This window comes from Mya arenaria, chromosome 15 (assembly GCF_026914265.1).
Source record: "Mya arenaria isolate MELC-2E11 chromosome 15, ASM2691426v1".
Lineage (NCBI taxonomy): Eukaryota > Metazoa > Mollusca > Bivalvia > Myida > Myidae > Mya > Mya arenaria.
In genome coordinates, this window is record NC_069136.1 from 19,743,215 (window position 1) to 19,770,726 (window position 27,512).

Here is a 27,512-nt window from a genome sequence, read left to right on the forward strand (position 1 = left end):
TGATAAAACATCTGTATACGAGGAAAACTGTTTACTTTGCGCAAAAAAGCCACGAGTTATGAGAATTGTAATGATATCTTGTTGTCGCTTGTAATCGTCAAAAGGGCCACACAATCATGTTTAAACATAACCATTTCATTTTAGCATTTACCATTATCGTGACCCTTTAGGCTCAGCAGCTGTGAAAAAGCAAAACGATTCAACAGATGAACAGCAAGAAACGCACAATACAACACAAGGATTTTCCATATGCAATATCTATACTCTAAATATGTATATCAATAATATAGGGGAGAATGTATTTTGTGCCTTTTTCATATAAAATGTTTATGTTAACTATATGTGTAGGTCCCGCCTCTTGTCCCGACAATTCTGTATGCTGCGATCAAGCGACATGTCCAACTGGTCCACAAGGCACTTCAGTGCAAGAGGGAGAATGTCACTGTCCTTATGGTGGAGGAGGTGGCAACTGTTGTAAGTATAAACATACATAGAAACGAAAGGGGAGTCTAGTATTAACCGGTGCTGGAAAACTCATCTTACACCCCCATGTAAGATGAGTAACGCGCAACAACACGCCACTTCTTATTTCTTTGATTGTATGGTTTATGAAAAGTATATTATGCAATTTCAAGAAAGTGGAATCAAAAATATAATATATATATATATATATATATATACAATACATTTGATTAAAATTGAAAAAAAATTATCGTGAAAGCGCGATTTTTAAAGAAACTTTTTGACGTCGATAATGATTTAAAATTACTGCGCTTTATGACGTCAGTACACAACGTCGCACGCGTTTTTTGGTGAAATGTACAAAAGTGCGTTTTCTACGTCAATTTTTCAAAAAAATCATAATTTTAGGTATGCAAGAAAAAATGTCAATCATGTTATTCCGGTCTGGATAAAAAAACGACCCTGGGGAACGCTGCGTGACCGGTAACTCGGTAAGCGTCGTGATCGGCTCACGCGCTAGCCCTCGGGTCAGATTTATCTATCCGTACCGGTAACATATGATAGATACTTAAAGTGTTAGGTATAGTATTGATCACCTAATGGATTGGTTCGATTATAATTTAGAATCGAAACTCTATTTATTAGACAGTTTACTTGTTACAGAAGAAAGTCAAGCATTCAATTAGCATTCTACATTATTGTTTTTGGTGACTGGCAGTCATCAGTCTCAATTCTTATATTCATCTCAAACGGTCTGCGTGATACTCTTTATCATTTATAGACTATGTATTATAACGACAGTCTTGCAGTGAGTGTAATGGTCAAACGGTTAACAACCGTCATTTAATTAAGAAAGAGTTCCATCGCATTGATAAAACATCTGTATACGAGCAAAACTGTTTACTTTGCGCAAAAAAGCCACGAGATATGAGAATTGTAATGATATCTTGTTGTCGCTTGTAATCGTCAAAAGGGCCACACAATCATGTTTAAACATAACCATTTCATTTTAGCATTTACCATTATCGTGACCCTTTAGGCTCAGCAGCTGTGAAAAAGCAAAACGATTCAACAGATGAACAGCAAGAAACGCACAATACAACACAAGGATTTTCCATATGCAATATCTATACTCTAAATATGTCTATCAATAATATAGCGGAGAATGTATTTTGTGCCTTTTTCATATAAAATGTTTGTGTTAACTATATGTGTAGGTCCCGCCTCTTGTCCCGACAATTCTGTATGCTGCGATCAAGCGACATGTCCAACTGGTCCACAAGGCACTTCAGTGCAAGAGGGAGAATGTCACTGTCCTTATGGTGGAGGAGGTGGCAACTGTTGTAAGTATAAACATACATAGAAACGAAAGGGGAGTCTAGTATTAATAAGTGTTACTATGAGCTTGTTCAAAGGGCCAATATGTTGTACAAATGAACATATTATAGAATCTTAATGGGAGCCTACTAGTAATTGGTGTTTTCATGAGCTGGTTTAAAAGCGAAATGGCCAATCTGTTTTAAACATTAGTAAATAATAAAAACTTAAGGAGGAGCCTAGTAATTATAAGTGCTACTATGAGGTGGTTTAAATGTGAAATGGCGATACTGTTGTAAGTGTATATATTCAATAGAAGCTACATAAATGAGCCCAGTAGCCATGAGCGTTAATTTGAGCTGTTTTAAAGGTCAAAATGCCGAACTGTTGTAAGTACAAACATACATGGAAACTAAACGGAATGCCTGGTAGCTGTAAGTGTTTCATATAAAATGAGTCTAGGTAGCTTTTCATTGTTAAACGGTAATCAATGCATACGAAAATATTTCAAATATGTTGATCTCTGAGTTTCGTCATGACTATTGTTCGATGTTTTACTTTCTTATAAACTGTATATTTGAACTAATATGCATTTTATTAAAATTGTTGTGTACTTCAAATAAACATAAAATATAAAGTGTAAGCTTATTAGCCATAAGTTTTAGTTCACGCCAGAACATACAATATGAACCTAAAGGGAGGTGAGGGGAGTAGCCATAACCGTTACTTTGAGCGGTTTTAAATGCGCAATCGCCCGAACTGTTGTTAGTGTAAAAATACAATTTGAACTGAAGAGGAGGGGGTGGAGCTGGATGGGTGGGGGGAGGGGTAGCCTTAACCGTTACTTTGAGTGGTTTCAAATGCGTAATCCCTCGAACTGTTGTTAGTGTAAAAATACAATATGAACTGAAGGGGAGGGGAGCGGGAGTAGCCATAACCGCTACTTTGAGTGGTTTTAATTGCATAATCGCTCAAACTGTTGTCAGTGTAAAAATACAATATGAACTGAAGGTGGAACCCAGTAACCATAAGTACAATTATAAGCGTGTTTAAAATTATTTTAGTGGTAAGATACTATATAAAATTATATTTAAGACTGTGTTTTAAAGGAATGCGTTCTATTTGAAAAAAGTGTACATTAAATATCAGTTATTTTGCATACTTGCAATAATGTACTTCAGAAATGATCAGTTATTTTGAACTGATTTTATGTTAGTGATATCAATGACGTGTTCATTGTCATAAGTATAGTGCTGATCACCTACTGGACTGGTTCGTTTAGAATTTAGAATAGAACCTATATTTGTTTGACAAGTAACTTCTTATAGAAGAATGTCAAGCATTCAATTAACATTCTACATTATTGTTTTTAGTGACTGGCAGTCATCAGTTTCAATACGTACATTTATCTTGAACGGTCTGCGTGATACTCTTTTAAACCATATATAGACTATGGATTATTACGCCAGTCTTGCAATGAATGGAAAGGTCAAACGGTTATTCAGTTTCGGACAACTGTCATCGAAGCTTAAAAAAGTGTTTTATCTCATTGATAAAGCATCTGTATACGAGCAGCATTAATGTCATTCGTAGCTCCTCGGCCATTTTTATCAAAATCAACCTCGGGGTATGCCGGTACATCAGGGTATCAGTAATTAAGTGTAGTTTTTTAGAGTTGTATTTATTGATCTAAGTTTAAATTAATTGTTGTAACTGATCAATGATGAATCTGACGGCACATTTATGATATGATGACCGTTAATAGTTATAATTATTATAAAATATATGTAATATGTCATACACTCCAAGCAACCGTCATCCGCTTTTTCAAAATGTCACTTGAAACATTAAATATTATTAACCAAATATTCTTCATGGTTATTATTTCGGGAATTTTAAATTATCGAATATATTATTCAACTCTTTCGGTACGCGGAATTTTGTATTATATAATACAAAGTACCTTTAAGCGTATAAACGTATATACCTGGTAATTGATATAGGATTATTATACATTATAAACCCCAATACCAGTATGTGTATACCACGTGATAAATTACGTCATATATGCTACGTCAAAAGGCAAAATATTGTCTAAAACTTAAATGAAAGATAACTTTTCTTTTACTTCATCATTTCAAATGAAACAAACGGCAGTCTATGCCGCTTAAAGAGCCCCGCCTTCGTTGTATTACCGGAGTTTGATAAGGTGATTAGCTTCATCAAGCACTTCGGCGAATTTTCTTCCAAAATAATGTTTTGACAGTGCTTTGTCAGACGGCCGTATGATGTAAAAAAGGTTTGTCGAAATGAGAGTACCGTTAAGCGTGTAAACGTATATACCTGATAGTTGAGATAGGAATATTATACTTTACAAACTCCAATACCAGTATATGTATAACACGTGATAAATTACGTCATATATGCTACGTCAGAAGGCAACATCTTGTCTAAAATGAAGACTTAAATCAAAGATAACTTTTCTTTTACTACATCATATTAAATGAAACAAACGGCAGTCAATGCAGCTTAAAGAGCCCCGCCTTCGTTGTATTACCGGAGTTTGATAAGGTGATTAGCTTCATCAAACACTTGATTTGTTTCCAAAATAATGTTTTGACAGTGCTTCGTCAGACGGCCGTATGATGTAAAAAGGTTTGTCGAAATGTCTTAGAAATTACACTCTCAATGAAACTCGGGTGAAAGAGCGAAGGCGGGACTCCGTAAGCGGCGTAGACGGCCCTATGTTTTTTTTTCATTTAAAATAATCAAGAAATAGGAAAGTTATCTTTGTTTAAAGTCTCCATTCGAAGTAAAATATTGCCTTCCGACGTAGCATTTATGACGCAATTTATCACGTGGTATACACACACTGAATACACTCTTTACATTTTGGTAACTGATAAACGATGAATAGAACAGCATATTATGGATATATGAAGCTTTATATCGATATTTGCAATTCTCTTTATTCTAAGGTCCTTCATGTGGGACTGGTGAGATTTGCTGTAGAGAGGCGACTTGCACGGCCACTGATGACGTCACCACAGCAAACGCGGGTGATTGCTACTGTCAATATGGCTCAAAGAACGGAAAATGTTGTAAGTTGCAGGATTTTTATTACTATTTTGACAATGTTCCACTAATTATTGCTGAGTTTCAATCAGAACGTGGCAGCTACTTTAAAAATCGGGTTCTATTAATACATCAGACAATATGTCTATGAGTATACACATTATAAAGGTACATTGCCAACAAATAAATCATAAGTCGCAAGACATGATGTTTTTCTATTAAACAGGAAACAGAGGATATGTTTTCGACTAATAATACATATGCATTTCTCGTAATGCAAACGCTTTATACACATACAAATGTACATAGCCAATTTTCTATTTACAACAAATGAGACTCAATAATCAACTCAATAAACATATTCGGTCGTTTATGGTAACGGTCTCAAAAATAAAAGAAGGGTCGTGACAAAGTTTGTATCATTTTTTTGGCACATAATTTCTCGAAAAATATTCCGGAGTGGGGATGCTAGGTATCTCAGGTTGCCTTAAACACATAAACAATTCTTAAAGACATTTCTTTCATTATGGGGCAGTGTGTATATATCACGTGATAAATAATGTTATACATCCTACGTCGGAAGGCAATATTTTGCTTAAAATAAAGACTTAAAACAAAGACTTTTCTTTTACTACACAATTTTAAATGAAGCAATGGGCAGAATATGCCGCTTAAGGAGCCCCGTCTACCTTTTATTTCAGGAGTTAAATAAGATGACTAAGTTCATTAAACACTTCGACAAACCTGTTTCTAAAATAATGTGTGCTCCATCAAACGGCCGTATTGTGAATAGGTTTGCCGAAGAGTTCTAAGGAAATAAATTCTCAATCAAACTCAAGTAAAAGACCAATGCTGGCGCACCGTAAGCGCATAAGCCAGCGCTATGTTTCATTCAAATCGATAAATAAATAGGTATAGTTAACTTTGTTTAAAGTCTTCATTTGAAGCAAAAAATTGCCTTCCGACGTCGCATTGATGACGTAATCTATCACGTGGTATACACACACTGAAGGGGGTTGCGTTGAGTTTTTGCATCTACCGGTTTCATGCTCAACATATGACTTGACATTCTTAACCTAGACAATGTATGGTAGCATACTTCTGCCACCAGATAACCATATATCTAACTAGTTAATTAAGAGGTTAACTAGTTACGTAACTAGTTAACCTCTTAATTAACTAATTAGTTATATGGTTATCTGGTGGCAGAAATATGCCACCATAACAATGCATACATATATTTATAATATTGACCTATGTTTGTGACTTCGTACTAAATTCTACTCATTCATGTACTGTTTACGAAACCATGATTTAATTGGAGTTCTGACTCTCTCCTCCTTAAAATGGGTAAAGATAACGATAGCATTAATATGAATACAACTACAGGGACACGACTTATAGTCAGAACTTCAAATATTCACCGTGTCAGAGTTTGTCTCCATAACTGAATGCCTGAGATAAATAAGAAGTAACAACAGTGTTGATAGTTTGTCTCCATAACTGAAGGCCTGAGATAAATAAGAAGTAACAACAAAGTTGATAGTTTGTCTCCATAACTGAAGGCCTGAGATAAATAAAAAGTAACAACATTGTTGATAGTTTGTCTCCATAACTGAAGGCCTGAGGAAAATAAGAAGTAACAACATTGTTGATAGTTTGTCTCCATAACTGAAGGCCTGAGATAAATAAGAAGTAACAACAGTGTTGATAGTTTGTCTCCATAACTGAAGGCCTGAAGAAAATAAGAAGTAACAACAATGTTGATAGTTTGTCTCCATAACTGAAGGCTTGAGGAAAATAAGAAGTAACAACAATGTTGATAGTTTGCCTCCATAACTGAAGGCTTGAGATAAATAAGAAGTAACAACAATGTTGATAGTTTGCCTCCATAACTGAAGGCTTGAGATAAATAAGAAGTAACAACAATGTTGATAGTTTGCCTCCATAACTGAAGGCCTGAGATAAATAAGAAGTAACAACAATGTTGATAGTTTGTCTCCATAACTGAAGGCCTGAGATAAATAAGAAGTAACAACAATGTTGATAGTTTGCCTCCATAACTGAAGGCCTGAGATAAATAAGAAGTAACAACAATGTTGATAGTTTGCCTCCATAACTGAAGGCCTGAGATAAATAAGAAGTAACAACAATGTTGATAGTTTGCCTCCATAACTGAAGGCCTGAGATAAATAAGAAGTAACAACAATGTTGATAGTTTGCCTCCATAACTGAAGGCCTGAGATAAATAAGAAGTAACAACAGTGTTGATAGTTTGTCTCCATAACTGAAGGCCTGAGGAAAATAAGAAGTAACAACAGTGTTGATAGTTTGTCTCCATAACTGAAGGCCTGAGGAAAATAAGAAGTAACAACAGTGTTGATAGTTTGTCTCCATAACTGAAGGCCTGAGATAAATAAGAAGTAACAACAAAGTTGATAGTTTGTCTCCATAACTGAAGGCCTGAGGAAAATAAGAAGTAACAACAATGTTGATAGTTTGTCTCCATAACTGAAGGCCTGAGGAAAATAAGAAGTAACAACAATGTTGATAGTTTGTCTCCATAACTGAAGGCTTGGGGAAAATAAGAAGTAACAACAATGTTGATAGTTTGCCTCCATAACTGAAGGCTTGAGAAAAATAAGAAGTAACAACAATGTTGATAGTTTGTCTCCATAACTGAAGGCCTGAGATAAATAAGAAGTAACAACAATGTTGATAGTTTGCCTCCATAACTGAAGGCTTGAGATAGATAAGAAGTAACAACAATGTTGATAGTTTGTCTCCATAACTGAAGGCCTGAGATTAATAAGAAGTAACAACAGTGTTGATAGTTTGTCTCCATAACTGAAGGCCTGAGATAAATAAGAAGTAACAACAATGTTGATAGTTTGTCTCCATAACTGAAGGCTTGAGATAAATAAGAAGTAACAACAATGTTGATAGTTTGTCTCCATAACTGAAGGCCTGAGGAAAATAAGAAGTAACAACAGTGTTGATAGTTTGTCTCCATAACTGAAGGCCTGAGATAAATAAGAAGTAACAACAGTGTTGATAGTTTGCCTCCATAACTGAAGGCCTGAGATAAATAAGAAGTAACAACAATGTTGATAGTTTGTCTCCATAACTGAAGGCCTGAGATAAATAAGAAGTAACAACAATGTTGATAGTTTGTCTCCATAACTGAAGGCCTGAGATAAATAAGAAGTAACAACAGTGTTGATAGTTTGCCTCCATAACTGAAGGCCTGAGATAAATAAGAAGTAACAACAATGTTGATAGTTTGTCTCCATAACTGAAGGCCTGAGATAATTAAGAAGTAACAACAGTGTTGATAGTTTGTCTCCATAACTGAAGGCCTGAGATAAATAAGAAGTAACAACAGTGTTGATAGTTTGCCTCCATAACTGAAGGCCTGAGATAAATAAGAAGTAACAACAATGTTGATAGTTTGTCTCCATAACTGAAGGCCTGAGATAAATAAGAAGTAACAACAATGTTGATAGTTTGTCTCCATAACTGAAGGCCTGAGATAAATAAGAAGTAACAACAATGTTGATAGTTTGCCTCCATGACTGAAGGCCTGAGATAAATAAGAAGTAACAACAGTGTTGATAGTTTGCCTCCATAACTGAAGGCCTGAGATAAATAAGAAGTAACAACCCTGTTGATAGTTTGCCTCCATAACGGAAGGCCTGAGATAAATAAGAAGTAACAACAATGTTGATAGTTTGCCTCCATGACTGAAGGCCTGAGATAAATAAGAAGTAACAACAATGTTGATAGTTTGCCTCCATAACTGAAGGCCTGAGATAAATAAGAAGTAACAACAATATTGATAGTTTGCCTCCATGACTGAAGGCCTGAGATAAATAAGAAGTAACAACAATGTTGATAGTTTGTCTCCATAACTGAAGGCCTGAGATAAATAAAAAGTAACAAACCTGAGATAAATAAGAAGTAACAACAATGTTGATAGTTTGCCTCCATAACTGAAGGCCTGAGATAAATAAGAAGTAACAACAATGTTGATAGTTTGTCTCCATAACTGAAGGCCTGAGATAAATAAGAAGTAACAACAATGTTGATAGTTTGTCTCCATAACTGAAGTTCTGAGGAAAATAAGAAGTAACAACAATGTTGATAGTTTGCCTCCATAACTGAAGGCCTGAGATAAATAAGAAGTAACAACAATGTTGATAGTTTGTCTCCATAACTGAAGGCCTGAGGAAAATAAGAAGTAACAACAGTGTTGATAGTTTGTCTCCATAACTGAAGGCCTGAGATAAATAAGAAGTAACAACAATGTTGATAGTTTGCCTCCATGACTGAAGGCCTGAGATAAATAAGAAGTAACAACAGTGTTGATAGTTTGCCTCCATAACTGAAGGCCTGAGGAAAATAAAAAGTAACAACAAAGTTTATAGTTTGTCTCCATAACTGAAGGCCTGAGGAAAATAAGAAGTAACAACAGTGTTGATAGTTTGTCTCCATAACTGAAGGCCTGAGGAAAATAAGAAGTAACAACAGTGTTGATAGTTTGTCTCCATAACTGAAGGCCTGAGATAAATAAAAAGTAACAACAAAGTTGATAGTTTGTCTCCATAACTGAAGGCCTGAGGAAAAAAAAAAGTTACAACAATGTTGATAGTTTGTCTCCATAACTGAAGGCCTGAGGAAAATAAGAAGTAACAACAATGTTGATAGTTTGTCTCCATAACTGAAGGCCTGAGGAAAATAAGAAGTAACAACAGTGTTGATAGTTTGTCTCCATAACTGAAGGCCTGAGGAAAATAAAAAGTAACAACAATGTTGATAGTTTGCCTCCATAACTAAAGGCCTACGGAAAATAAGAAGTAACAACAATGTTGATAGTTTGTCTCCATAACTGAAGTTCTGAGGAAAATAAGAAGTAACAACAATGTTGATAGTTTGCCTCCATAACTGAAGGCCTGAGATAAATAAGAAGTAACAACAATGTTGATAGTTTGTCTCCATAACTGAAGGCCTGAGGAAAATAAGAAGTAACAACAGTATTGATAGTTTGTCTCCATAACTGAAGGCCTGAGATAAATAAAAAGTAACAACAAAGTTGATAGTTTGTCTCCATAACTGAAGGCCTGAGGAAAATAAGAAGTAACAACAAAGTTGATAGTTTGCCTCCATAACTGAAGGCCTGAGATAAATAAGAAATAACAACAATGTTGATAGTTTGTCTCCATAACTGAAGGCCTGAGGAAAATAAGAAGTAACAACAAAGTTGATAGTTTGTCTCCATAACTGAAGTTCTGAGGAAAATAAAAAGTAACAACAATGTTGATAGTTTGTCTCCATAACTGAAGGCCTGAGATAAATAAGAAGTAACAACAGTGTTGATAGTTTGCCTCCATAACTGAAGGCCTGAGATAAATAAGAAGTAACAACAATGTTGATAGTTTGTCTCCATAACTGAAGGCCTGAGATAAATAAGAAGTAACAACAATGTTGATAGTTTGCCTCCATGACTGAAGGCCTGAGATAAATAAGAAGTAACAACAATGTTGATAGTTTGCCTCCATAACTGAAGGCCTGAGATAAATAAGAAGTAACAACAATGTTGATTGTTTGCCTCCATAACTGAAGGCCTGAGATAAATAAGAAGTAACAACAATGTTGATAGTTTGTCTCCATAACTGAAGGCCTGAGGAAAATAAGAAGTAACAACAATGTTGATAGTTTGTCTCCATAACTGAAGGCCTGAGATAAATAAGAAGTAACAACAATGTTGATAGTCTGTCTCCATAGCTGAAGGCCTGAGGAAAATAAGAAGTAACAACAGTGTTGATAGTTTGTCTCCATAACTGAAGGCCTGAGGAAAATAAAAAGTAACAACAATGTTGATAGTTTGCCTCCATAACTAAAGGCCTACGGAAAATAAGAAGTAACAACAATGTTGATAGTTTGTCTCCATAACTGAAGTTCTGAGGAAAATAAGAAGTAACAACAATGTTGATAGTTTGCCTCCATAACTGAAGGCCTGAGATAAATAAGAAGTAACAACAATGTTGATAGTTTGTCTCCATAACTGAAGGCCTGAGGAAAATAAGAAGTAACAACAGTGTTGATAGTTTGTCTCCATAACTGAAGGCCTGAGATAAATAAAAAGTAACAACAAAGTTGATAGTTTGTCTCCATAACTGAAGGCCTGAGGAAAATAAGAAGTAACAACAAAGTTGATAGTTTGCCTCCATAACTGAAGGCCTGAGATAAATAAGAAATAACAACAATGTTGATAGTTTGTCTCCATAACTGAAGGCCTGAGATAAATAAGAAGTAACAACAATGTTGATAGTTTGTCTCCATAACTGAAGTTCTGAGGAAAATAAAAAGTAACAACAATGTTGATAGTTTGTCTCCATAACTGAAGGCCTGAGATAAATAAGAAGTAACAACAGTGTTGATAGTTTGCCTCCATAACTGAAGGCCTGAGATAAATAAGAAGTAACAACAATGTTGATAGTTTGTCTCCATAACTGAAGGCCTGAGATAAATAAGAAGTAACAACAATGTTGATAGTTTGCCTCCATGACTGAAGGCCTGAGATAAATAAGAAGTAACAACAATGTTGATAGTTTGCCTCCATAACTGAAGGCCTGAGATAAATAAGAAGTAACAACAATGTTGATTGTTTGCCTCCATAACTGAAGGCCTGAGATAAATAAGAAGTAACAACAATGTTGATAGTTTGTCTCCATAACTGAAGGCCTGAGGAAAATAAGAAGTAACAACAATGTTGATAGTTTGTCTCCATAACTGAAGGCCTGAGATAAATAAGAAGTAACAACAATGTTGATAGTCTGTCTCCATAGCTGAAGGCCTGAGGAAAATAAGAAGTAACAACAATGTTGATAGTTTGCCTCCATAACTGAAGGCCTGAGATAAATAAGAAGTAACAACAGTGTTGACAGTTTTTTTCCATAACTGAAGGTTTGAGGAAAATAAGAAGTAACAACAATGTTAAGTGTTTGTCTCTATAACTGAAGGCCGCCATGAACGATGTTAATAGTTTGGACAAATACTTGAAGGTCTATAGGAAAGACGTTATAAATCGGTGTTGATAGTTTGGATCTATAATTGAAGGTCTGAATGCAACAGGAAGTCACAACAATGTTGATGGTTTGTCTCCATAACTGAAGCCCTTTAGGAAATAAAACGTCACAGTGGTGTCTCCATAATTAAATGTAGGTAGGAAATAAGAAGTTACACAGTGGTGTTGACAGCCTGTCTCCATAACTGACGGTCTGAAGGAAGTAACAGCAATGTTGATATCCATAACTGAAGGTCTGTACGAAGCTGTATGAGAAATAACAACGCCACTTTAAAGCAACCTTTCAAACATTTTGTTCTGTGTCTAGCAAAAGCCCGATCTGATCACTTAAAGGTCTAGTTTAAGTAATGTTTGGCATGATAATCCCCTGCTTTGCATCTTCTGCTAATTGCACTGGTGTCACAGTAGTGGACAATTTCCTGTACATTTGTCTATTGGTTTATTGGCTTAGTGCCATTTATGGTCCAATATTATAATGAAACCTCCAAAACTGCCCTGCAGGGTTCTCAGATTGGAGATTTGATAATAGATCAAGGCAAGTAGATTAAGATCAATACACAGAGGTTGTGTACTATACCCCGAATTTTTATTTATTTATTATTTTTTTTTTTCTTTTTCTTTTTTTTGGGGGAGGGGTTGGGGGGGGGGGGTCACTTATAGAAGGCTTAAACAAGGCCTTTAATACTATTAAACACTTTTTTGTAGATATCTAGATAGGATATAGGGTTACAAAATTAATATCGTGTTTAAATGTCGAATTTTCTTCCAACAGCCGAGGGCGTTGCAAGCTCTCTATCCATGTGGATTCATTATTGTGCAGATGTGGTCCGGGGTCATACGCCCTTGCAATATTTTGCAATCTAGTGCATTCTGGGTGTTCTGACAGCTAAACGTTTTTGTGTTTCAGGCCCATATTGCCCCGATGGTAAATGCAGTGACGTAGGTGGCACCCTTACATGCGTAAACTGTAAGTTAAAGATACATTGAGTTTGATTTAACTACAACAAAAGAGAATATAATAAATAACGGTATAAATATGGATATTTATGTTTGAGTACTTACGAAGAAAAATAATTGGAAGACATTAACGTGATCATTAAGCTTTCAGGGGTGATCCGATTGGCTTCCAACTCAACTATTTATAGAATAATAAATGGTTGGCCATGGCGTTTGGTTGATAATTGCCCCAGTGGAAGGAATAATTGCCCTTTAGCTGGAATAATAACGTTTCTCAGCGAAAAAAGTAAAACAAAACGTTTCAACAAATCATTTCCTTGCCATACTATTTTATGACCTTTACCGAATGTAAACATCCGGTACGGTTTTGGGTAGTACTCATTACTGAACCACGGAAGGTGTCATAATTGGTAAAATTAATTTTACTTTTCTTGCACCGATAGTTTCATTTTAATCCATTTAAAGCTTTTAATGTTTAAATGTTTGCCTACCATTTTTATTTTCGATAAAATCACGTCAGTGTGCACGTTCTCATCTTCGTCGGACAATTATGCCATAATCGCCCTGACGCCCCGTAAGAATCTCACGGACGGAGACGATAATCATTATTGCGGGAACAAATTTCTTCAGTAAAATGTTACTATTTATAGTTACATGTGTATTATAACACTTTAACGTCCAGTTTGGATAAAATGGCGATTAAAAGTTATAAGATATGGCAATGTTAACGATGCGCTTCCAAACATAATTGTACAGTGTCTAATTTTGTTTTAATTGGCTTATACCTAAGGTCCTGACTGCGAAACATTAACGTCCAACTCCGAGTGTTGTGAGATTGATGCAGGCTGTAGCCCGGGACCTAATGGTGTCGCAGTGTCGATCAATGAATGTTATTGCCGATACGGAGGAGGGGCTGGAAGCTGCTGTAAGTGTAATATGGATGCATGCCTTTTACCGTTTATGCATTTTATTAAATTTTGTATTCATTTTGATATCTTGAACGATTTTTAAGTAGATTCAATAAAATAAACTGCTTGATGATCCAATAGGTTTTTGCCGATTTGAGAGATCTTTTTATCTTGTTGATTTTGTTGGAATTTTGTTGGAACAATTGATATGATCTGATTGACTATCAAAAAAGGCATGTTAGTACGCATTTTCTCTTGTATTTACCGTTAAAGCTGCACTCTCACAAATTGGCCGTTTTGACAACTTTTGTTTTATTTTTTTGGTTTTGGAATGAGCCAATTTTTGCGTAAATGTCCGGAAACCAGTGATATATGACTGCTGACAACCTATCAAATCGCATTTTTTCACTCATGGTTTCGCTCGAAAATTGATTTTTTTAAGCTTAAGGCGTTACTAGCGCTTTAAGAAAAATGAGTATTTCGGCCGTTTTCCAAACAGTAAAGATCTGATCTTTTATAAGTTATCATATATTACTAAACTGAAGCACTGATGCCAAAACCAGCTGATTCTAAGACAAAAAATGAAGAAGTTGTCAAATCGGTGAATCTGTGAGAGTGCAGCTTTAAGATCAATTTTTATTGCCGTAGATAGTTATAATGGTTAATATATATATATATATGTAATATATATATAATATGTATATATATGTCGTAAACTCCAAGCAACCGTTATCCGATTATTCTAAATGTCACTTTGAACTTAAAATATCATTAACCAAATATTATTCATGGTAATTATTTCAGGAATGTTAAATAATCGAATGCATTAGTCAACCCTTTCGTTACGCGGGATTTTGTATTTTATCATACAATGAACCTTTAAGCGTAAAAAGTATATCCCAGGTAGTTGAGATAGGATTATTATACAGTCGATACCCGTTGGGTCGAGCTCCCAGGGACCGGCGAAAATCCCTCGAGCCTCGGAACATTTGAGCCAAGCGGGATTGATTACCCTCAGTTCTAAGAAATCGACCCGTTACATCTTGTTCGAGCCAACGAGGAATGCGAGCCAAACGAGTTCGAGCCAACGGGGTTCGACTGATACAATCTTTACATTTTGGTAACTGATAATTGATGAATCTAACAGCACATTTATGATATATGAATATTTATATCGATATTTGCAATTCTCATTCTATAAAGGTCCTGAATGCGGGACTGGTGAGATTTGCTGTACAGAGCCGACTTGCACGGCCACTGATGACTTCACCACAGCAAACGCGGGTGATTGCTACTGTCAATATGGCTCAAAGAACGGACAATGTTGTAAGTTGCAGGATTTTCATTATTTTTTTGACAGTGTTTCACTTATTATTGCTGAATATCAATCAGATAGTGGCAGCTACTTTAAAAATCGGGTTACAGTTTATTACTTTTAATACATCAGACAATATGTCTATGAGTATACACATTATAAAAATACATTGCCAACATATAAGTCATAAGTCGCAAGACAGGATGTTTTCTATTAAACAGGAAACAGAGGATATGTTTTCGACTAATAATACATATGCATTTCTCGTAATGCAAACGCTTTATACACATACAAATGTACATAGCCATTTTTTTTATTAACAACAGATGAGACTCAATAATCAACTAAAACTTAAACATATTCGGTAGTTTATGGTAACGGTCTCAAAAATAAAAGAAGGGTCGTGACAAAGTTTGTAAAAATATAAGGTTTGCAGAACATTTATTTATCATATACTAAAAGACACTCCTTGTTCCGGAGTGGGGATGGCTTGCGTTGAGTTTTTGCATCTACCGGTTTCATGTTCAACATATGACTTGACATTCTTAACCTAGACAATGTATGGTGGCATACTTCTGCCACCAGATAACCACATATCTAACCAGTTAATTAAGAGGTTAACTAGTTACGTAACTAGTTAACCTCTCAATTGACTAGTTAGTTATATGGTTATCTGGTGGCAGAAATATGCCACCATAACAATGCATACACATATTTTGTAATATTGACCTACATTTGTGACTTCGTAGTAAATACTACTCATTAATGTACTGTTTACGAGACCATATGATTTAATTGGAGTTCTAACTCTCCCCTCCTTAAAATGGGTAACGATAACGATAGTATTAATATGAATACAACTACAGGGGCACGCCTAATAGTCAGAACTTAAATTACGGGGGGGGGGGGGGGGGGGGGGAGGTAATCATTTTTGTGCCATCCTCACACTAATCCCACCAATCTCGAAACGGGTAAAAACGTAAATGGTAAATCTTATCAAAGTATGCATTGACTTGAGGAAGTCTTATAACAGTACATAGGGGCAATCACGCCGTACCATAACTTTCTCAAAGCTATATTTATTCATATAGGTTTCGAAAACGAGACCTTTATTGTTCAGATTAGGCAAAGTATTTATATGGAAGTTTTCACGTATTAAACATAGGCCAAAAAAATTGTTTGTTTAGGGTAACCTCCCAAAATTTCAAGGTAGGGTAGGTCTGGATTTTTTTTGATTTTTTTATTATTGATTTCACAATCTGTCGTAAGTTCAGAGTGTTTTCTTGCACATGGCAGTCTTTCCTACATTACTGTCATTGCCTGACTTTGTTTTATCATATAAACAATAATTCTGACTAAATTATTTTTTTGGCTCAGAAACGGAAAAAAATAGTTAGGGTCGGCGCATTTTTATAGGTAGGGTCGGGTTACCCGAAACATACATATTTTTTTTAGGCCTTAGTAATCTATTTTTTGTTTACGATATGTTATCGCTCGATCGTTGATAAGGTGGCCCCGGTTTGTATTATTAATACAAATAAATGGATAGGTATAAGGCCATGTTTATAACTATTCTTACTTTGCAGGTCCTGAATGTTCTGGTGACGAAGTTTGTGTCGAAAACAACGGGCAACTTGAGTGTGGTTTCCGTAAGTTTTATTTTTAATTTCAAACATGTTCTTCCCTTGTTATAGCTGCACTCTCGCAGATTAAACGTTTTGACAACCTTTTTTTTCTTGGAACAAGCCAATTTTTGCGAAAATCCATGCAAACCAGTTATATAAAACTGCTGACAAAAAAACTAAGATCGCAGATGTTTATATTAAAGTTCAAAAATTGATGTTTTTTGCATTTTTCTTGAACCGTTAGTAACGGTTTAAACCATAAAACATTAATTTTCGAACGGAAAATATGAAAATCACTGATATGACTTTCTGTCAGCAATCTTATAATTATCATTGGTTTACAGATATTTATGCAAAAAAATGCTCTCTCCAAGACAGAACATAAAAAAGTTGTTAAAATGGTGAATCTGTGAGAGTGCAGCTTTAAGTAACCCCATCTTATGTTGGTTTCAAAAAACACACACCACTATTTGCCTAACAGCTTCAATTGAAATTCAAATAATAACCAACTACTAAATGTCTTTCTTGCATTATTTATAAATATACCGTTCATAATTATTTATTGACCGGAAACAGTTCATCATATGACGTCATAATGTACCATTCTATATCATGTAATAAAACAGTTATTTACCTTTAAGCTGTAAAATATGCAGTTCATATTGACCGCAAAATCATTATTGACTTTGGCTCTCGCCTTGTCAATAATATTTATTTGGTCAATGTGACAGCATAATTCACAACTTATGAGTAAATAACTGTATATGATATCATAAATGACGTCGCCATTATAAGATGATCTCATTATATATTTTGTATTTTATTTATTTGTATATATAAATAGTGCAATAACTATCCAAAAAGAATGTAATTTCGTCATATATATATATGAAATAACTTTGAAAAAAGCCTCGCCTTTTAGCCACGTGTGATGTATTTAGCGCTGTACAATGGCACATTAGAATTTATTATTAAAAGAAATCTCACATTCGTGGCCATTGGTGGCTACTCACGTGTGGTCCCCTATTTGTCATTAGTTTTTGCCTTACAATCAGCCAATCAGGGGCGCTAGATTTTTAAAATGTTCTGTTTCTTATTGTGAAGATTCGTTATTTATTGTTGAAGACAACTTTTCATGAATAAGGAAATTGCTGTAACTGCGCATGCGCATATAACACGCCTACTGTTTGCATCTGCAAAGCTCGATGTAAGAGTCAACGCTGATTGAAATGACGTCACAATATCTTGCAGTGATTTACATATCTTTTTGACAGGAGCATGATTAATTTTAAAGCTGATACCATGTGGGAGGGGCAAACACTTAGTCGGTTAGAATTCATTAAGTCATTTCTGCGTGAATAGAAAACCATGATCGCTTCGCTGCGTTCCTCTTCCTTAAGTTACTTATTCACGAAGAAATTACTTTAATGTTTGACAAACTGTCGAAAATTTAAGCCTTCTATAAGTGACCCCCCCCCCAAAAAAAAACAAAAAAAACAACAACAACAAAAAAAAAAACGTATTTGTACACGACCTCTGTTAATTGATCTTAATCTTATTGCCTAATTGACTCCAATCTGAGTATCCTGCGGTACAGTTTTGTAGTATTTTTAGTAAACAAATGGACCCTAAATGGCCCCGAGCCATTAAACGAATACACAGAAAATAGGCCCCTACTGTGACACCAGTGCAATAACAGGAGATGCACAGCAGGGGAGTATCATGCCAAACTTTCCTTAAATTAGGCATTTAAAGGCTTTATTTTGAACTTTCAGTTGGATTCGGTGACACGTGCAGGTCAACGCCTTCCTGTAATAGACCACTGGGACTCGTGTGCAAAAATAATCCATCGTGCAGCGATGATTCAAACTGCAACGAGAAAGTATGCCGTTGTGATGAAGTTGAATGTTATAAGACCGTTGATGAGGAGTGTATTTGTGACAATACCTGTCAAAACTACGATAAAAAATGTGGAAGTACACCTTAAAACATTTAGCCGATGAACGCTGACCTACTTTACCTGTATCCTGACTTTCATTCCATTTCAGTTAACTTGTCATAAAATAATGTTTTACTAATATTTTCGTCTTTGTTCTTCTGTGTTAAATAAAAATAGATTCTATTTTAGAATTTACCTCTCAGTGTCATTTTGAGCCAAAAAAAAAATAAAATGAAAATAACTTGTGTAACAGTGTATATTGATTATGTTAGATACTATTATCTATTACATACATCTCGTGCTAGTTAAATAACAACATGATTCGGCTATTGTCTTTTGTAAAGCTAATTAAGCGTGTTTTTTATAATTAAAGACAAGTTGTTGAAATATATTAAAACGTTTTCAAATGAGTATTTGTTCGAAGTTAAACATAAAATTAATTTCGTCTCTCGGAGCTCCTCGGACGTTTTATTTCTCGAAAAAAAAATCGGATGCATTCCGGTACATCAGTTTGTAAATTTTGTGAATTATATCATGAATAAAATGTAGTGTTTTAGAGTTGTATTTATTGATATAAGTTTAAATTGATTGCCCAGTCAAGTGTATTATTCTAAACACAATTAAAATTCCCAAGAGTGAAGTCATTAAGTTTAACTGCTAAATTAAATTACTACGCGATTTACTTATAGCGGACTTAAACATACCGATTTCTGAGTATTTAAACCGTCCATATACATCCGAGCTTGTTTTCGAGAAAAATGACCGAGGAGCTCTGAATGTAATTTCGAATGGACTTTCGAATGGACTTATGAGTTTGTAGGCGGTGTTACTTGAATGTATGAAAACAGTTCACTTCCATTATTTAGCAGTTTGTTTTGTCAAATTTTCTTCCGGTCGGGGTCATAAATTAGCACTAAAACGTTTCGGTACATGGGCTATATAACAGTTTTTTAAATCCAAGTAAGTCTAAAAATTAATTTGTCTACAGCTAAACAATGGAAGATGCAAAATTTGTTTACTGTTTAATGCAGTGTAAATGAAATCGTAATCCTTATCCTTTTGCAGTATGTATATACTTCTTTTTTGTATTCTTTTAGCTTTTGAAATGTGTATAGAAATACAAGATTTATAAAGGTTTAGTTAAAGCCTTCTATAAGTTACCCTCCCCCCAAAAAAACAACAACAAAAAAACACACACCAAAAAAAACAAAAACAAAAACATATATTCATATATTTGTACACATCCTTTATTAATGATCTTAATCTTATTGCCTAATTGTTCTATCAGATCTCCGATCTGAGTATCCTGCTGTGCAGTTTTGGATGTTTTATCATAAAAATGGTCCCTAAATAGACCTGAGGCAATACACGAATACACAGGAAATTGGCCCCTACTGTGACACCAGTACAAATAGCAGGAGATGCACAGCAGGGGATCATAATACCAAACATTCCTTAAACTAGGCCTTTAAACTTTTATTTTAATGTAGAGTATATTGCAAAATTGTAAACTTGACAAACAATGATTTAAAAAATAGTTTCGATAGAAAGTTTTCCATGCAGAGTCAGCAGTTAAAAATATTTTGTTAAAAGTAGTTTCTGTCCAGTTTTCTGAAAGGTTTATTTTAAATTGGTATATTTATGTATATGATTCAAGCTTTGAAATGCATATCTAAAATTTAAAACTTTTTGCATGTATATGACATTGAGAACTTTTAATTTCTTTAAGCTTTGAACTTAATGCCTTCAAATTGTAATCTTCATACATATATTCCATACTTTTGTTCTTGCTTTTGAATGAATGTGCTTTAAGATGTAATAAAATTCACGATCTGTAGTCAGTTGCATTTTAACCAGCATCACCCCGAGGGCCTTACCGTGTCGGTACCGACACGCCCACACAGTCTGAGCTGTAATCCCGACATACATTAATCCAGGCACGCGACATGTCATGAAAGTAATGCAACAAAGTGTGAAACTGGTCTTTCATCTGCATGCGGGAAGGCTTTAAATTTGGGTGGTGGTGGTGTTTGCAGTTTATACTCTGGGTCCCGACGTAAGCACATTGAAGGGTCCCAGAGTGACAGTCCAGCCACCGCACACCTATCCTGGGCAGACTATCAGGCGGTTAACCAGTACTAGGTGCCTTCACCCCTGCAAGTAACTGACAACTTCTGTACATGCCAGGGACAGTGGTACAGTGTGGATGGTCTTAGAAAGGATTTCATAACCAGTCACAACAGAAGTGACCTGGTCCGCCCGGGAATCGAACCCGAGTTGTCCGATTTACATTTTGGTGGTCGTAAAGTTCGGTATGTGTGTGTGTGTAAGCTTTTTTATACTCGCACTCAGGTCGTCCCCATTCGGCGAGGTCACCGATAAGGGTGTTTGTTAGTCATTTTAGTTCTATTTTTTGAGCGTATAAGACAGGCAGAATGTAACCTTGGTCAGACCTACCCTGGTTCTTTAACGTGTATCACTGTATAGCACTATCGCTCGGGACAACAGCGCCCCTCTTGGAAGACGGTTACTATATTTTAATGGTGTGGTGGGGAATTGAACCTGCGACCCCTGGATTGATAGTCAAGTGTGTATATCAGACTATTGGCTTCATTAACTATTATCGGGTTTAAAGCTGAATGTTTTGCGATTTTAAAGACAAGCTGAACATCCTTGATCAATTTGATTTTCTTTTTATTGTTTTCACTGCATTTGTTGCCCATATGCATCGAATAGTGTGCGCGGTGGTATATTTTTAACGACATCGTTCTTAACTTTAACTTTGAATTTGAAATATCTGAGTATGCTCAAATATTTGAATAAAACAAAAACAGCTTAAATAGTTGTTTCAAATCTTGGTATACATACTGCATATCACAATTATATTTGTTAAACTTCCAGAGCACTAAAAATTAAAAGATAACCACTTTGCCGTTTAACAAAGATGCTGAATTTTACCTAGCCATTTGCCTATGAAAAAACATGCGTCATTTCCATTGGTCCTGCAAAGAAACCTCTCCGGAGACCTGACTCTCACTGAGGCACAGTTACAGAGACTAATTTCATTTCGTAGAAAATGTGCTCAGGCGAAACTCGAGTTGAAATCGGTCCGCCTGATCAAGAAACAGTTTTAAAAGAGGCAGTTAGACCACTCGCCTGCGGAGACAACTAACAGCATTGGTGTATTGAAGTTTATCGCATTGTAACAAGCGATTTAAATGGAAGAAGGCTTGTCTCTCCTGTATCATGCATAAACATATACACGATATTTTGTCATGTTTTTTTCCCCAATATATAAAGTGTAATTAAAATAAAGGTCTCAAGGCTTGCCGGCGATAATGTTCACACAGCAACTTAGGGAACACTTTACAATAAGGATTTAAAATTATTACAATTATTAACAGGATTTATAAAAGCAACTTAATAAAAGTCTGTTAAAAATTTATTTCTGCGTCACTTTAATTACTGGCCAAAACATTGTATTTGAACTCAAATCGGTAAATATAGTGAACTCTAAGAATGGAAATGAGAACTTTTATATTCTAAATAACGGTAAAATATTTATTTCGTTTCAAAAGTGAACAACAATCAATTGCCGACAATATCGCATCTGCAAGCGTTCTTAAAGGCCTAGTTAAGTCCTTAAGTCCTTTTACAACTCCCCCCCCCCCCCCCACAAAATCTATAACACAAAAACAACAACGAAAAGTATGTATTGTACACAATGTCTGCGTATTGATGAGGTTTTATTATAGAAATGGACCCTAAATGACTCTTAGCCAATAAAGAAATAAAAAAGAAATTGGTTCCTACTGTGACATTAGTGCATTAGCAGGAGATACACAGCAGGGGATTGTTATGCATGCCAAACATCCTTTAACTAGGCCTTTAAAACTGGAGAGAAGAGGCCAATCACCCAAACAATTATTGATAAGCATTTTTGAAGTCACAGGGTGAATCCAAACAGAATTCAACAAAGAAACAGAATGAACAAAACAAAACAAACATAACACACACACAAAGCAACACAGCTTTATTACATATATTACATCTTAGACATACCACAGACGAAACACCATACACAAAACACCACACTCAAGCACCATACACAAACAAAACACCACATACATACCACGCACACAACACACACAACACGACATACATGACATACACAACACACTATACACAAAACAGCATACACAAAACACCACAGGCACACCACAGACAGACCACCACAGAAATACCACACAAAGGACACAACAGACATACCACCCACAAAACACCACAGAAATACCCAACACCAAACAAGGCACACAAAACAACACATACGCTCGTATATAAAAAAACACCAAAAACAAAACACCGAACACAAAAGATCACAGGAAAACACTACAGACATACCACACAGCACACTCATTAGATACACAACACACAAAACACCGCATAAAAACCCTACATACAAAACACCAAACACATAACACCTCAGAAATTCCAATCACAAAACTCCAAACACAAAACACCTAAGACATGCCACACACAAAACACCACACACTAAGTACCACACACAAAACACCACACATATACCACAAAATACCACAGACATACCCACCATAAACACCACAGGCATACCACACATAAAACATCACAGACACAACATACAAAAACACATATCACATACAAAACATTACGGATATATCCATACAAAACACTACAGACATAACACATACAAAACAGCAACCACAAAACATCGAGGACATACTATACACAAAACACCACATACATATCACACAAAGAACACCACAGACATGCCATATAAAATTACCATACTTAAAACACCATACACAAAAGATCACTCATAAAATACCTCAGAAAAAAGACACACAACACCACAGACAAAACACAGAGGAGTCCTCCACAGAGTTAGTCCCTTGCACAAGATCAGCCTTCGGAACAGAGGAAATTCAAAGATCCAAAGTTGGCGTTGGTAATCTACCGAGATCTTCCATGGCCGAGAGTGTACCATAGGTTCATCCTAACCGGAGCGTAGGGTGTATTGCGGAAACGAGGTTTACGGAGTTTCCGCAGAACATCATGCGCGATGGTTAAGATGAACCTATCTTACAAGAGCGGCTATAGTAAATACTTTTTCTCCCACCTAAGTTAAACAATATTAAATAAAAATGTATTTTTTGCTGGAACTCTTTTGTGCTGAGTGAAAATAATTGTGTATGGACATACGATAAGTCGTGGTTGTCACGGATATGCGCGCAGTGATTCAGATTATGTTAATAGTTAAATCGGTCTTTAAATAGTTCTAAGGAGTGTGAAGCATTATTTCTTGAAAGGTGTGTGAAAACTGTTTTATGGTGACATTTGAAGCGAAAAATAATTAATTAGCGTTCTAAATATTGCCACAAGACAAGTTTTCCATGATGCTACAGACGACAGCCTTCAACGAGGAAGGTAATTGCAATGTGGTGACTGAAAAAAACTCTTGGAATAAATTGTAACTGTTTAAACATAGACTGAGAACACCGATCAGTGAAACATTATGCAAGTACTTTATCTGAAGATCTGATATGGACACAGCACATTAACAAATTTTGTAAGAAATCAAACTCCACTATGGCTTTCCTACGTAGGTATCTTCGCCACTGCCCAGCTTAATGTCGAAAGACAGGGTACCTGGCACTGGTTTGGTCAAATCTTGATTACGGTTGATTGTTGTTCGGTGTTGTTGAGTTTATAAAGGTCTGTCCGCGCCCTATAATGGCTGCATTATGGCTTGACCCCGTCACATCCCAAAGTGAATCCTAAAGATTACGGTTGAGGTGGTATTAGTAGTTAATACTCCGGGTCCCGGGGTGAGAACATTGAAGGGTCCCAGAGTGACAGTTCGACCACCGCACATCTATCCTGGGCAGACTATCAGGCGGTTAACCAGTACTAGGTGCCTTCACCTCTACAAGGAACTGACTACTTCTGTACATGCCAGATGCAGTGGTACAGTGCGAATGATCTTAGAAAGGATTTCGCAACCAATCACAACAGAAGTGACCTAGTCCGCCCGGGAATCGAACCCGGGTTGTTCGATTCAGAGTCCAACGCTCTACCGATATTACGGTTGAATCATTTATGAGCCTTTATATAGACACAGTGTGTGTATAACACGTGATAAATTACGTCATATATGCTACGTCGGAAAGCAACATTTTGCTTAAAATTAAGACTTAAATCAAATATAACTTTTTTACTACACCATTTTAAATAGAACGAAGGACCGTCTATGCCGCTTAAAGAGCCCCGCCTTCGTTTTTTCCGGAGTTTGAGAAGGTGATTATTTTCATCAAACACGTCGACAAACCTGTTTCCAAAATAACGTTTTGACAGTGGTCCGTCAGACGATCGTTTTGTGAAAAGGTTTATCGAAGTGTTATAAGAAAGTAAACTCTCAATCAAAATCCGGTAAAAGACCCAAAGCGGGGCTCCGTAAGCGGCGTAGACTGCGCTATGTTTTATTTAAAATGGTGAAGTTATCTTTGTTTAATTATAAAGCCTTCATTCGAAGCAAATATTGCCTTCCGACGTAGCATTTATGACGAAATTTATCACGTGGTATACCCGTACTAGGACAAGTATACATCAACACACTAGAACGTGTTCAACGACAAGAGGCAAGAACCATTACTGGTGTCTGTTTCAGTAAGGGGTTTCAATCGTAACTTCAATTAGCTTAAATCTGTATAGTCGTTTTAAACAGCAATGCATCGTGTTTATTTATTTCCTTAACTTTATGTTTATTTTCAAAATTGGCTAAATGTAATACACACAAATAGGCAGCGAAAAAGGGAAACTATGGATTATTCCAATTTACGACTAAAATCGACTAGGATCTGTATTGAAACGGCCCCTTGGCAGGCCCCCATTTTCTCAAAGCGTTTTAAGCTTAACAGGCAAAAGTAGCTCATTTATATCAGATAAAATACATACTGAAATTGAAGTTTTTTATAAATGAAAAATGATTAATTGAGATTATCATAAACACAACTCCTTTCAAAAGTATAAAAACTCTTAAAGAGGTAAAATTTATGCAAATTATTGAAGAACAAAAATAGTGAGCTTAGCTGAATCCTGTTAGACGGGACTTTATAAGACCTGCGAAGAAGAATAAGCCTCCAAGAACGTCGGATAGCAACACGGCTGGTATTCCTCTACAGTGTGGTCGATGGTCTAGTGCCAGCACTACCAACGACAGAGTATCGCCACCAGCATAGAAAAAGGGGCATATTAAGGCTAAATCATTTAGTGATTGTAGAACATCAAATTTCATCCAACACAAAGTTATAAACAACTCTAGGGGCTTCCAAACAATACATTTAAAATCCGAGCAACTGAAACATTCAAGCCTTCTTTAAATACTTAAGAGGGTGGACTAAACTGGAAGAAAGCGTGGTCAACGCAGAGACAGATGAGGGCTTCAATTCTGCCCTCCAATTTATTATAGCACCGATCCCGGTGTAGAAACCTCAAAATGTCCTACACCGTAAAGATAAAGAAGATACAGATACATCAATAACGTTTCTATTTTATGCCCAACACTCCGTAGCTGATAATCCACCAACAAGACTGTCTGCCACAATTAAAATGTTGTAAGAAATGGTAAATTAACGTTCATTAACATCAATAATGAGAAATTGGGTACTATGTTATAATTGTTCAACTACAGTGTGAAAAGTCCGGGGTAAAATCAGTTGAAAATAAACTAAGGCTGAACTTCGCCATACATTCCACTATAATCATATTTTGTTTTGTTATTTACTTTATTCAAAACATGAGTATTTACATTATACCTTTTGGAAAGCATTTTGACAAAAAATTCGTATGAACCAAAGACGTGAAGACCTTTCAGTTTTAATACTTAATTAAACTGCTGCGATAAATACATTCATATCACACACAGGCATTGTAAATTTGAAAGCATTTAAAGCAACTGTGCACCAGATGATCAGTTTGCATGAAGAAAAGAAAATTGTCGAAAACTGATATAAACTTGGTATTAATGTATACAATGCATTGAAACTTACTAACTGAAGAACCACTTAGTTTACAATCTATTTAGGTTTAGCAGTTATTTCGTATATTTCAATTAAAACAGATTACTGGGTATGTTTACCTAGTAGAATTCATTCCTAATGCGTGATTGGATAGTCGATGTTATCACATGATAATACCAAGTTAGGTATATAGCTTAAATATACCACTCGTTTGGTGTAAGCCTTCGTAGCACATTGGATACAACACTGGACTGCAATTTTGGTGACACGGGCTCGAACCCGGTCTCCGACACATTTTGTTTTTACATTTTGGTACTGTTTAACAATTATGATATCAAAGCGTAACACATTCTTTTAGTTATTTTTTCTGAGATTCGTTACAGAAAAAAAACTTTTTTGGTGCCAATCTGGTGTACAGTCCCTTTAAGGAACTATATGTTTTACAGTTTTATCTCGGGACAAATATAGCATCAAACTCATATTTAACACGTACGAAATGCCGGTGTTGATTTCGTTCCTTGCAATCCTTAATTGTGAAATTAGGAATTGTGTACGAAAAAGGTGCATTAATTAATTCATAATTAATTTTCATATTTCACGCGTTTACGATTCAGGATTGTTCTGATCATTATACCAAGAGTTTATTCATGGATCGTAATTTTATCGAATGGACATTTTTTTCGGGAAATATGATATCAAGTAAAAAGGGGTAACATGACCACCACTTTCGGTCTTTTGTATTGAGCTTTCAAAAACGTTAGTGTATGTTTGTG

The 27,512-nt window shown here is 35.6% G+C and overlaps 1 protein-coding gene across 3 annotated transcripts in view; it reads left to right on the forward strand.

Annotated features, from left to right (window-relative positions):
• LOC128220377 (cell death abnormality protein 1-like) overlaps positions 1 to 20,522 on the forward strand; it is a 67,746-nt gene extending 47,224 nt beyond the window's left edge. For 2 of the 3 annotated variants that reach the window (XM_052928749.1, XM_052928750.1), the window contains 5 exons: positions 349 to 474; positions 1,680 to 1,805; positions 4,758 to 4,880; positions 12,849 to 12,908; positions 13,689 to 13,822. In XM_052928749.1, coding sequence (XP_052784709.1) covers positions 349 to 474; positions 1,680 to 1,805; positions 4,758 to 4,880; positions 12,849 to 12,884 — 411 coding nt within the window. In that variant the 3' untranslated portion in view covers positions 12,885 to 12,908; positions 13,689 to 13,822. Of the gene's footprint in view, positions 1 to 348; positions 475 to 1,679; positions 1,806 to 4,757; positions 4,881 to 12,848; positions 12,909 to 13,688; positions 13,824 to 15,009; positions 15,133 to 16,707; positions 16,771 to 18,521 lie in introns of those variants that run through there. The other variant, XM_052928748.1, reaches the window with a different exon arrangement.
• The last annotated feature ends 6,990 nt before the right edge of the window (positions 20,523 to 27,512 follow it).